The sequence below is a fragment of the Lontra canadensis genome, unplaced genomic scaffold (genome assembly GCF_010015895.1).
Source record: "Lontra canadensis isolate GAN:19392208 unplaced genomic scaffold, GSC_riverotter_1.0 scaffold16, whole genome shotgun sequence".
In the NCBI taxonomy this organism is placed as follows: domain Eukaryota; kingdom Metazoa; phylum Chordata; class Mammalia; order Carnivora; family Mustelidae; genus Lontra; species Lontra canadensis.
The window spans coordinates 1,186,887-1,200,742 of NW_022631010.1; the positions used below are offsets into that span (position 1 = coordinate 1,186,887).

The following is a 13,856-nucleotide window of genomic DNA, read 5'->3' on the forward strand; positions in this document are numbered from 1 at the left end:
TCAGCAAAAATCCCAGGGGATCATTTCCTTCTGTTTGTTTCTGTAGCTGAGTTTGGAGAGGGTCAAACCCTTCAGGCTGAGTGGAGTGATTAGTCCCTCCTTTAATAAAATACCATTGAGAGGCTCTGTTATTCCCAGTGAACAGTTAACCCCACACTAATGGGAGTGACCATGAGTCCTATCATTTTATGAAACATAATCATTGCAAGATACCAGCCTTGGACCATCAATCACACCCTCTTGATTTCTGGGCCACTTTGAAACCTCTGTTGCAAATTTGGGCTCTCTAGCCTTGGTTTTAGGGTACTGTGTGGTCTAAAATCATCTGAAAGAGAATAGCTATTTAGTTTTTTAGAAAAGAAATCCATTTTGGCCTGCTTGGGTGGCTTAGTCGGTTGAGCACCTGACTCTTGGTTTCTGCTTAGGTCGTGGTCTCGGTATCATGAGATCAAGCCTGGTGTCGCCCAGGCTCCAAGCTCAGTGGGGAGTCTGCTTAAGAGTCTCTCTCTCCCTCTCTCTCTCCTTCTGCCCCTTTCCCTGTTTTACCACCCCGACTCGTGCAGGCATGCACGTGCTCTCTCTCAATCTCTCTCTAAAGTAAACAAACCTTTTGAAAAAGATTTTATTTATTTATTTGACAGAGAGAGCACAAGCAGGGGGAGCTGCAGCAGGAGAGGGAGAACCAGGCTCCCACTGAGCAGGGAGACCCATGTGGGGCTTAATCCTAGGACCCTGGGATCATGACCTAAGTCAAACGCTTAACCAACTGAGCCACCCAGGCGCCCCAATATATGAGCCTTTAGAAAAAAGGAAATCCATTTTTTCTTATGATGGAAACAAAACATGTGCATTATAGAAAGTTTAGAAAACACAGAGAAGCAAAAATTTTTTTAAAAAATCTGTAACTCAACCACCTAGAGAAAATCACTGTGAACTTTGGGTCTAGTCTTTAAGTCTTTTTTAAAAAGTATTTACTATGGACATTGGGGAGGGTATGTGATGTGGTGAGTGCTGTGAAGTGTGTAAACCTGGCGATTCACAGACCTGTACCTCTGGGGCTAATAATACATTGTATGTTTATAAAAAAATAAAATTTTTTTAAAGTATTTACTTATGCATTTTTTATAAAGAGGTCATAGTATATATCATTTTTTGTAAATTTCAGTTACTAGGATGTTATAAATATCTTTCCATGTCATTACAAATTTGTTATAACATCATGTTTAATAATTCCACAGTGGTCTATTTTATATAGGAAATGGGAACATTATTAATAAAAATTAATATACTTTAATAATAAACACATGCTCTGAAGCTATTACATAAGGAAAGGGTATTGTAAAATAGGGATGGGTTTCTCAGCCCTGAATCGCTTAAACAATAATTATGGTCTTCATTGATAAGTTAAACAGGACATAGCTGTTAATAGACTTGATCCCTTTATTCATCTTTAGGCCAAAGTTTTTTTGTTTTTTCTTTTTTTTTTTTAAAGATTTTATTTACTTATTTGACAGAGATCACAAGGAGGCAGAGAGGCAGGCGGGGTGGAGTGGGGGGAGTAGCCCCGCAGAGCAGAGAGCCCAATGCGGGGCTCGATCCCAGGACCCTGGGATCATGACCTGAGCCGAAGGCAGAGGCTTTAACCCACTGAGCCACCCAGGTGCTCCTAGGCCAAAGTTTTATGAAATCTTTCTTGGTCTGAAAATTTAAAGGAAACATAATTGAGGTGTCTTAGGTTGCTAAAGGTGAATAGTTTTGACTTCCTCAGATTCCTTTCATGGGAAATCAAACAGAGAAGCTCTCAATGTGTGAGTTTGCATAGTGTCTCGTACACAAGGAGACACATGACAAGAACTTATTTGACCAGTTACGGAAAGTTTCTCGTTTGAGGGACTTGCCAAGTCTAATCCTGATTGCTAAGGCTGAATTATTGCCTATATTTATTTCTTTTTACAGGTAGTGCCTTCCTCAGTGCTATTTTTCTTGCCTTAGCAACATACCAGTCTCTATACCCACTCACCTTGTTCGTTCCAGGACTCCTCTATCTCCTCCAGGTAAGCACTTGCTGGTCAGAAGCCAGCTCTCAAGTGACATTTAATACCTCCCCTGGTCACTGCCTGCGGGAAGGAAGGGCATGGCTCAGTTAAAGCAGTGGGACTGGGTCCCTATCTCACATTTACTTGCTTCTACTTGAAAACATGAACAAAGATACTTGACTAACTTGAAACAAAACGGGCCTCGTGACCATTAAGTTCCAATTATGCATATCATTGCCAAGGTCTGAGCGTATTTCATTTTACATGTTTATAGTTGGGATCTACCAACCATCTTGCATTCTCCTTCTCTCCTCTAATATTTATAGACCCCTCTCTGAGCTCATTTTTTTTAATTAACATAAAATGTATTATTTGCCCCAGGGGGACAGGTCCACGAATCATCAGTCTTACACAATTCATGGTTCTCACCATAGCACATGCCCTCCCCAATGTCCATCACCCAGCCACTCCATCCCTCCCCCCCCCCCCCCAGCAACCCTCATGAGATCTTTTTGTTTGTTTGTTTGTTTGTTTTAAACTTCCGTATAATGACACTCACCTTGTAAGGTTTTTCTAGGGATTAAATGTAGTGGGTGTCCCTCATGCAGTGCTAATAAGACCATGGTGGGTGATCAGTACATAGTAATTGAAGAATACAGGTTGCTGACGTTTACTGAGAACCCACTGTGTCTGGTACTGTACTGAGCACTCTGCAGGCATCATTTCATTTCAGCCTCATAAGAACTTTACGGGGCAGGTCATATTATTAGGCCTGCGTTCATCTAATATTAGCCATACTAGACGCATGAATTGCAACTGAAGTGTTGGGCAATGTAGTCACTTGCCTAAGGTGACATGGCTGGCAAGTGACAGTGCTGAGATATGAACTCGGACAGCCCGATGCAAGAGCCTGCCATCGGTCTCTCTTTTCCACACCACTGAGAACACACACGTCTCCTCAAGAGCAAGTGATCACTTGCAGGTCCTGCGTGGTCCAAGTTCATTCTTTTTTTTTTTTTAAGATTTTATTTATCTATTTGACAGAGAGAGAGAGATCACAAGTAGACAGAGAGGCAGACAGAGAGGGGAGAGAGAGGGGGAAGCAGGCTCCCCGCTGAGCAGAGAGCCTGATTCGGGACTGGATCCCACGACCTTGGGATCATGACCCGAGCTGAAGGCAGAGGCTTTAACCCACTGAGCCACCCAGGTGCCCCCCAAGTTCATTCTTAAAAGAGAAACATTTCGTGAAAGTATACAGGGGCCAGTGCCGTGATTCAAACCAAGAAATGTCTGATTTCAGAGCCTTTGTTCTTTTTTTAGGCCAAAGTTGTTTTTTTAAAGATTTTATTTATTTATTTGACAGAGACAGAGATCACAAGTAGGCAGAGAGGCAGGCAGAGAGAGAGGAGGAAGCAGGCTCCCTGCTGAGCAGAAAGTCCTATACCAGGACCCTGGGATCATGACCTGAGCCGAAGGCAGAGGCTTTAACCCACTGAGCGACCCAGGTGCCCCCTTTTTTTTCCTAAAGATTTTATTTATTTATTTGACAGAGACGGAGATCACAAGTAGGCAGAGAGGCAAGCAGAGAGAGAGGAGGGCAGAGCCTTTGTTCTTAATTATAAACACTGTTGCTAAAACTGAGTATATACCTTCATTTATTGAAATAGGCTATCTACTTGTCATTTTAAGTGACTTATAATATGTTTTTGTGTTGATGTACGCAGTGATACATGATTAGCTTGTTCTTTGTCCTGTTTAGGGAATTCGAGATGTGCTCTGGTTGTCACTGGTATAAATAGTATAGTAATTTGGTTTTCTTTAAGTTATTTCCTTAAGGTGTATCCTCTAGCTGACTCATTGGACCCAAAAGTGTGAGAAGTTTCATAGTCCTTATTACATAAGATTGGAGTGTTCGTCAGAAAGCCTGAGCCAATCTGTAGTGCCACCATCAGCGTCTAGAGTGCAGTGAATCAGGGGCGCCTGCCTGGTACAGTCGGTTGGGCGTGACTCTTGATCTCTGGGTTGTAAGTTCAAGCCCCATGTTGGGTGTAGAGATTACTTAAAAATAAAATCTTTAAAAAAATGAAATGAAATGCAGTGAACCATTTCCTCTTCAGGTTGCCAGCACTGGCTTTTCAAATTTGACTTATGATTGCTAGTCTACTAGATGTATCATTGCACTGTGAAGTTTTGCTCTGTTCTCTTTCTTGATTCTGTTGAATCCAAGAATTTTTCCACATAACAATATGCTGTTTGCATTTCCTTTATTCATATTTACAGTTCATTCTTTACAAAGTCTGAGCCCTAAGAGGAATGCATATAACCAGAATTTTTGTGCCACTATTTATCAAATAAATACTATTAAAAATATATTTATTTGTATGCATGAACTGACTAAAAATTTAAAAAAAAATTTTTTAAGATTTTATTTATTTATTTGACACACACACAGAGACAGCAAAAGAGGGAACACAAGCAGGGGGAGTAGGAGAGGGAGAAGCAGACTTCCTGACAAGCAAGGAGCCCGATGTAGGGCTCGATCCCAGGACCCTGGGATCATGACCTGAGCCGAAGGCAGACACTTAACGACTGAGCCACCCAGGTGCCCCTTAAAATTGTTTGTTAAGCCAATTTCTAAATATTGCTTTTTGTAAAATCATTTTTGTTTAAAACTCATATTTCCTCCTGACATCAATAGTCAGTACAGCTGAGTCATGGAATTGAGTCGGTCACCTTATTCAGTCCCTTCTCTGTGCCTCAGAATGGGGATAATATAATACTAGTTACTGCAGAGGGTTAACACGTCAAGTAGTAAAACAGAGTGTAAGAGTTCATGGAAAGGACATGGTCATCAGTCTGAGGGTATGTGGGGTGATGAGGGAGGGAAAGAAAATAATTTCATTTTCTAGAGTCAAAGGAACTATAAAAACTAGTTTGTACTTCTTCCTTTGATACTACAAAACTACCTCCATCTTCTGGTGGAAATCTCTAGAGGGTACAGAAGGCAGGTTGCAGACAAGCTAATGTCTGATCAGTGCCAGAGGCAAAGTTGTTTTTCTCTTCCCAGGAAGAGACCCAGGAAGGCTTCAGGGTCAAAGGCAGGGGATGCTGCATCCGGATCCCTGGTGGATCACTTATGAGAATGGTAGTTTAAGCTCATCTCATCCCCTACCCCCAACTTTATTTCTGACCTTGGCTTATGGCCCAGTTTCAAAATGGAGAGAAGCTAAACTGTTATGATTTGATAGCATTCAGAATAAAATAGAGAGTCACTTTAGGGCACATTACCTAGAGGCTACAGTGAAGGATATGCCAAGTGCATAGGACCTCCAGGCTGAAGCTATGGGGCTGGCAGAGGGAGGCTGATGGTGCAGTCGGGAAGTTTCTCGTTCCTTCCTTCCTTTTGCTTGGGATTCCTAAGTCTTGGGCCCCCCTTCAGTGGCTTGAGGTTCTTACTTTGTTTGAAAGAAAGTAATAGAAACCGGGAGGAAATACCTCGTGAGTGTTCTTATGGTTTGTGCTTTAACCCAATCTGGCCTTCTTTTGTCTGAACTGTGTCAGAAGTCCTGTGATTTCTATACTTTCTGGAGCCTGGAGCAGCAGGTCACATGATATTAACTTGCACCAAAGGAGCCAGACCCAACCAGGTCTTCTTTCCTTTTCTCTTCCGTCCTTTCTTTCCTTTTTTTCTTTTCTTTTCTTTCTTTCCTTCTTTCTTTCTTTTTTTCTTGGTTCCTTTCTTTTCTCTCTCTCTCTCCCTCTCTCTTTTAATGTTTTGTTTATTTACCTGAGGGACAGAGTGTGGGTGTGCACTGGAGCACAGGCAGGAGGAGGTAAGGAGGTGGGAAGAGAGGGGCAAAGGGAGAGAGAGAATCCCAAGCAGACTCCACACTGTGAGCTGAGCCGAATGCAGGGCCCCATCCCATGATCCTGAGATCACAACCTGAGCCGGAATCAAGAACCAGATGCCCAACTGGCTGAGCCACCTGGGTGCCCCCCAACCAGCTCTTTCTTGATAACTGTGTCCTTCCCCAAGCCTTCTTGGGGACCTTATCTGGAATTTTCACATCTTACTCTCTTTCCCCAGCAACATCCTGTTGTCTCTGCTGCTTCCAGGAGGGGGCCAAGGCAAAGGTGGCAATGCTGTTAGCTTCCTTTCTCTTTAGAACAGATGACAATGAGTGTGCGTGCATGACCATGCAATTGCAATGAAACTTTCCACCAGCTTTATTGCCTCTAACATACCTATCATGTAAAATACATCTCTTGGGTCTCCCCCTGTTAGTCCAAGAACTTAGGTATAAAAACTTTGGTTAGGTTTCAACCTCCTTAAGAGTTTTGAATTTTTTTTCCTGCTAACTGACTTTTTGCCTTTTTCACCATATCTGAGAAAGAAATGGTTTCTGTATAGAAAATGCTTTTCTTTTTTCTTTTTCTTTTTTTGTTTAAGATATATTATTTATTTGAGAGAGAGCATGAACAGGCGAGGTAGGGGGAGAGGAAGAAAGAATCTGAAACAGACTAGGCATAGAGCACAGAGCCCGATGCGAGGCTGACTCTCACGACCCATGAGATCACAACCTGAGGCGAAACCAACAGTCGGATGTTCGACCAGTTGCACCACCCAGGCACCCCTAGATAGTGCTTTTCTTCCTAGTGCCTTAGAGAGTTGGGGGAGGGAGAGAATTACACATTTCTCCCCTTTCTTGTTATAGTTGGGCTTTTCTTAAGCAGTCTGAGAACTCTCTTACTTCCCTAAATTTCTTTATACATTAGCGACCATAAAACTTCTGGGACAGAACTACAGGTTATATTTTTCAGGTTGAGAGGATACAGACTATGGACCCCATCTGGCCCACAGAGGTGTTTTAATCGACCATGCTGTTTAATTATTTTAATTAGTTGTCAGCATTTTTAGAATTCATGTTAAAAATGTATATTTCTGGCTTCTTTTAGAAAATTGGGAGATCCTTTAGAAAAGGAATGCCCTCTTCACAGTTAGGCATAGGCCCTATGCTTCATTTCTATTACCCTTCACTCGTTTGTTACCTGCATGGCTCCTGTAGGAGTTTGAGTGTGTGTGTGTGTGTGTGTGTGTGTTTATGTCCTCTAAAAGGTTTAGAAACAATGACGTGTGTGTGTGTGTGTGTGTGTGTTTATGTCCTCTAAAAGGTTTAGAAACAATGACCAACCCAGTATCAGTGAGTATCCTTGGGGTTCAGATTGTGACCTTACAATATCATTTTTACCCATTATAAGAAATGAGTTTCTTAGAGAAATGGCTGATTCTGTGTTAGGGCAGGAAATGTACAGGATAATCCTAGACCATTGTAAGACCAGATAATAAGGCAGCTATGAGAGGCTGCTGGGGTCATCTCAAAAGAACTCAGGATCCAGCTTGAAGAGGCTCCCGCTGATCAAAGATGGACAGTTTGAGTTTCATTAGGATTAGAAGTGCAGTGGATTGAAATCCATAATTATACTTAAATCCAGATATTCATAGTGATATTAAAAAGGTCAATTGGCAATTGGTCAAATTAGGAGAATTGATACAGAACCAATTCATTACCTTTCTGAAAATTGAAGCGAAAAGGAAAAAATTAAGCATTTATCCTGTCTTTCCTATACCATTAGGCAACCATATAGTAGGTGAGCTACTGTATATTTCGGAGCTTGCAAATGAAGACAGATTGATAGGATAGCATCATTTTCCAACACCAGTGGATCTAGGCATTGAGTATTAATAGCTACTAACATGAAAAACAAACAAAAATCAGGCCTCCCGAGAAAAGAACTCACCACCACCAGGGTTTTGCCAAGGGGATAAAATCTGAAATTGATCATGCCTTAGGATCCAGCTGCCAATTTGCAAGAAATACTGAAGACAAAGTATGTAATTAGCAAAAACCAGACTGTGGGAAGTTCTACAGGTTAAATGTAGGTTAAATACAGGTTCTTTAACCTATGAATTGTAGAGGGGCATGAGTGGAATGAGTTGGAGGACCTGTAAATTAAGAGACTTAAAAGTTGGGACACCTGGGTGGCTCCGTCGGTTAAGTGGCTGTCTTCGGCTCGGGTCATAATCCCAGGGTCCTGGGATCAAGTCCCACATTGGGCTCCTTGCTCAGCGGGGAGCCTGCTTCTCCCTCTGCCTCTGCCTGCCACTCTGCCTGCTTGTGCTCTTTCTGACAAATAAATTAAAAAAGAGAGAGAGAGAGACTTAAAAAGTTGTATTAAATTTTTAAAAAATAGACAAAGGATGCACATTTTGATAGAAAACCATTAAGAAATGCAAGGAAGTGAGTACTCTACAAGCCAGGATCAGTCGTGACTTTGGAGGAAGGAAGAGACTATGTTTGGGACAGGGCACCAGAGAGAGAGTTGGAGAGTGGCGGGATAGTTCTTTGTTGTAACCGAACGGATGTTTGTCTCATTCACTAGGTTATGTATTTGTTTTACGTGGTTTTCTGTATTTTGTATTTTATTTTACAATGAAACGATTTTAAAAAATTGATCCAAATATTTAAGTCACCATTCTCCCAACTCTTCAACTTACTCATTTCAAGTCAGCATTTGCTATTGAGAAAAAGAGGTGGGGAAAATGAATGCTTATCTGCTCACTGGGAAGTGTGCAATGTGGACTTCTAGATTAAGTTTGGCTCCAGGGTTTATAAATAACAAGCCATCAAAGGAAGGATCACTTGAGTTTCTTTTTTAAGCATTTCAGGCGTGCCTCACTTGGTGTAATGGGAGTGGTCCTGAAAGATTACTTAATCTTTAATCAGACCCAGGTTTTATAAGTAGATTTGGGAAACATTCCACATGACATTATATTCTCTGTTTCATAAAGCAAACCTGACCCATAGACCAAGTCTTAACAAAAATTATACCTAAAATTTAATGCCTAAAATATGTGAAATGTAAAAATTATACATAAATTTTTTCCATCACAGATTTGCCGGGGGAAAAAATCGTTTTCCACTCAAGCATCGACAGTAACACTTTAGATCCAATTAAAGCCCTGAGAACATGGCAGTAAACCAAAATTTGGGGGCTGCTAATGGGTTTGTGAAAAGTGAAACCTTGTCTTCTGGGTCTGTGCTTAGGACTCTCCTCAGAGAGTGGCTTTTAACAGTCTACCTGATCAGCTCTTCATGGCTGTCTTTTTCACTTCCCACCTCCCTTCTTCTTAAATACCATTTAGCAGGGAAGAAGGGAAAAACAAACCAAAAGAACATTTTCACTTTTATTTTTATTTATTTATTTATTTATTTATTTATTTATTTATTTTAAAAGATTTTATTTATTTATTTGACAGAGATCACAAGTAGGCAGAGAGGCAGGCAGAGAGAGAGGGGGAAGCAGGCTCCCTGCCGAGCAGAGAGCTCGATGCGGGGCTTGATTCCAGGACCCTGAGATCATGACCTGAGCCAAAGGCAGAGGCTTTAACTGAGCCACCCAGGCACCCCGAACATCTTCACTTTTGAGGGTTTTTTTTTTCCTCCATCCCTGGGCTGTGGTTTCCTCCCTCCCTCTCTTCTTCCCTTCCCTCTATGCTAGATGGCAGTATTTTTCAGGAAGAAAGGATGAGGATGATCCCCTCTACAGGGAACTCAGAGCCTTAAGTGCCTTCTTCTTTGACTTTATCTGTGGATGCCTCCCCTTTGTGGAATCATTTTCCATCCCCAGAAATACAATATTCTCTTGAAACTTTGCTGTTGTAGAGCAGCATTGTCAATAGAACTTCTTGGGATGGTGGAAATGTTCTGTATCTGTATATTGTCAATTGTCAAAATATAAATAAACTTAAAGAAGTAGGTGCAGTTGAAGTATTCAAAAGAAATGGAATTGAGGGGCGCCTGGGTGGCTCAGTGGGTTAAGCCTCTGCCTTCGGCTCAGGTCATGATCTCAGGGTCCTGGGATCGAGCCCCGCATCGGGCTCTCTGCTAGGCAGGGAGCCTGCTTCCCCCTCCTCTCTCTGCCTGCCTCTCTGCCTGCTTGTGATCTCTGTCAACTAAATAAATAAAATCTTTTTAAAAAATTAAAAAAAAAAAAAGAAATGGAATTGAACTATTTTTTTTTTAAGATTTTATTTTGGTGCCTCTGATTAAACTATTTTAGAGATGCTTATTGTACTTGCACGAAAGGGGTATAAGAATCTAGGAAGGCCTATAACTTCTTCCCTTGGACATGGTGCCCGAGGCTTCATTCCTAATCTATCCTCTAACCTTCTTGGGAGGATTTCTGGTTGCCTGGTGTGACTCCAAGGACAACAGATCCTCGCCTCTGGGATGTTATCATACTGTCATTTCTGCCTTGAGTGAAGCTTTTTTTTTTAAAGTTTATTATTATTAATTTTAGTGATCTCTACACCCAACAAGGGGCTGTACACCCAACATGGGGCTCTCACAACCCCCAGATCAAGAGTCACATGTTCTTCCAGCTGAGCCAGACTGGCACCCCAAATGAAGCTTTTTTACAGTAGGTAACTGAAACAGCTAAAAGGGGAGAGAGCTGGGACTTAATGGACCTTCTAGAATGATTTGTGTGAAGTGCTTTGTGCCTACTTGCTGATGAATATTTGTTTAATAAATGTTAAGTATACCAGAATCTGGTCTAGAACTTGCTTTCTTTGCAGCCAGAGTGTAGAGCGGGAGCTAACCCTCATCCACCTCAAACTTATTTCATGGCAACCGTTAAAGCAACTGAACTGCATACTTCCAAATACTTAAATGTATGTTGTGTGACTTTGACCCCCCCCCAAAAATCCAATACTAATATTAACCCATTGCTCACAGTTTTCTGGCTTTGACTTAGAAAAAGGGGCTTCTTTAAATCAGTTCTTGTTGGGTGCCTAGGTGGCTCAGTGGGTTAAGCCTCTGCCTTCGGCTTAGGTAGTGAACTCGGTCCTGGGATCGAGTTCCGCATTGGGCTCTCTGCTTGGTGTGGAGCCTGCTTCCTCCTCCTCTCTCTCTCTGCCTGCCTCTCTGCCTACTTGTGATCTCTCTCTGTCAAATAAATTAATAAAATCTTAAAAAAAAAATAAATCAGCTCTTGTGTTCTTTTGACAAGCCTCGTCTTTTTGAGCCTTTCCTTCCTTTCTTTCTGGTACCACAAGACGTCCTAGGCTCATCTTGTATTTTCCCTGGCCCAGCCCTGGAATCAACTACTTCTTCAGGGACTCCTGGTTCCTTTTATTGGTGGATGCTACTTAGAAACCCAAGGTTATAGGTATACTTCTGGCAGACAGAGCTATGAAATACATGCATTTACACTAACTGTCCCCCCAACATGTCTGTAATTCTTTATCTCTCTGTCTCTTTGTACCAGTATCTGTTTATACTGATACCTGTGATTCTGTCCAACACCACAGGGTTCACTTTAGTGTCTTCCTTTTCCTTGTGTATAATTTCTTTCTCTAATGCTTAGAAGCCCAACTTTCATTATTTGCAGTTCATTTGCTAGTATGTTCAGTTCTAGAACACACGCAAAGTTGTTCTAGAATTGCTGTGAGAAATACCCATATCAGAGATATATCTCCTGACTTGATTATAACATGTACGTATGGTCCTTTCTGTCGTTAGCATGACAGTGTTCTATCAGGTTACTGTTTCTCAAAGTCACTCACTAAGGTTAGTTGTTTTCTTCTCCTGTGTGGTCCTTCAGCATAGTTATCTAATTTGTGATGTAGTTAAGCTCATGTATTACTGTTTGTATGATTTTGGATTTCCCCTACACCTTGGTTAGTTTTAATTTTTTATTATGGGGTATGTGAAAGGACTAAGAAATTGCTATAGTTCTAAGAATCAACTACACAAAAAACATATTCAGAGAAATATCACTCTATCTTCATCCCTGCCATCTTGTTCTTTTTCCTTCTTTCTCTGTCACCCTCAGTAACTGTTTTTAGTTTCTGGTTTATCCTTCCTGTGTTTCTTTTGCACGAATGATCAGGTATATATGTGTATTTCCTTCTTTTAAGAAGGCTAGAATACTATAGAGACTCTAGAAAACATACCCTTTTGTGCTTTGCTTTTTTTGCTCTTATTTCCTGAAAGTCACTGCAGATTGATACATAGAGATCTTCATTCTTTTTTACAGCAGCGTAATACTCCATTGTATGGACATACCTTAGTTTGTTCAGCTTTTTCCCTTTGGGAATTTAGATTGTTTCTACTATTTTACAGTCACAGTTAATGCTTTATTTTTATTATTTTTTTACAATTAATGCTTTAATGAGTAACCCTGTGTGTATGTATTTTCATATTGTCAGAAAGGTATCTTCAAGGTAGATTTCTAGAAGTAGAATTACTGATCCATAGGTAAGTATATATGTAGGGTTTTTTTAGGTGTTTTCACATTTCCGTCCACAGGGGTAGTACAAATTTTTTATTCCCACCAATAATGTAGGATAGTGCCTGTTTTTCCACAGCCTTGCTAATAGAATGTGTAGTCACATTACAAAATTTTTGCCATCTGATTATGAGAAATGGTATCTCAGTGTTGTTTTAATTTGCATTTCTCTAAATAGGAGTAAGTTGGAACATTTTATCATGTTTGTGGGTTATCTCTTCATTTTTTTTCTCTTCATTTTTCTGTTGGATTTAAGTCTGTTTTCCCTCAATTTTTAAGAATCCTTTATATATTATAACCCTTTGTCTGCAAATATTTTCTTCCAGTTTCTCATTTGTCTTTTTACTTATCTATGGTATTTTTCTTTTAACAGCTTTTATTTTTATCAAGATACAATTTACATAGCATACAACTTACCTACTTTAAATATGTAATTCAGTGATTTCTGGATAGTCACAAAGTTGTGCAGCCATTACCACAATCAGTTCTAGAACATTTTTATCACCCAAAAAGAAACCTCATGCCCATTAAGCAGTCACTCTGTTTTTCCCCAATGCCTCTTCCCCCTCTAGCCATAAGCAATCAATATTCTGTTTTTTGTCTTTATAGGAAATTTCATATAAAAGGAATCATACAATATGTGGTCTTTTTTACTGATTTCTTTCACTTAGCATGAGGTTTTTAAGGTTCATCCCTGTTATAATGTGTATTAGTACTTCATTCCTTGCATGTTTGTATTTCTATATGAACTTTAATCTTGTATAATTCCATAAATAGCTTGTCAACATTTTTATTGGTATTGCATTATTATATTGAATTTATAAACTAAATTTGGAAGAACTGCCCTCTTTATAATATTAAGTCATCCTAAACAAGGACAGGGAATATCTGTCCATCTGTTTAAGTCCACCTTAGTGTCTTTCAGTAGTGTTTTAAAATTTTCCAACAATCGGTTTTACACATTTCCTGTTAAGCTTAATTCTAAGTTCTCTTTTCCTTGGTGTTATTGTAAATGTGGTTTTCCTTATCATTGTGTCCTCTAATTGTTTATTATTAGTGCAGATAAAGGTTATTTGTATGTTAATTTTGTACTCTGCTCCTTCACTGAATTCTTTCATTGCTTGTTATTTTTGTCATAAGTTGTTGTTGCATATATCTAGACAGTAATATGATTTCTTATTTTTAACCAGTTTGTGTTACATATATTAATAGCTTTTCTTATGTTGAATCAACCCTGAGTTTTTGGAATAAATCCTGGTCATAACCCAACTTTATCATGTTTTGCTGAATTGTGTTAGATAATATTTCATTTAGCATTTTTGTATTTGTGTTGATAAAGGGTTTTGGTATAAAGCTTATGATATTTGCTGTGAAAGAGTTAATGTAAGATTAGGATAACCTGCTTCTTGAATGTTGGTAGAACTTTCCTGTAAAACTGGCTGGGCCTGCTCTTTTCTTTATGGGAGA

The 13,856-nt window shown here is 40.0% G+C and overlaps 1 protein-coding gene across 2 annotated transcripts in view; it reads left to right on the plus strand.

The window, feature by feature from the left end:
- PIGU (phosphatidylinositol glycan anchor biosynthesis class U) overlaps positions 1–13,856 on the plus strand; it is an 88,513-nt gene that overhangs the window by 47,517 nt on the left and 27,140 nt on the right. For both annotated transcript variants that reach the window (XM_032858840.1, XM_032858841.1), the window contains one exon: positions 1,957–2,054. In XM_032858840.1, the coding sequence (XP_032714731.1) occupies positions 1,957–2,054 (98 nt within the window). The remainder of the gene's footprint in view (positions 1–1,956; positions 2,055–13,856) is intronic.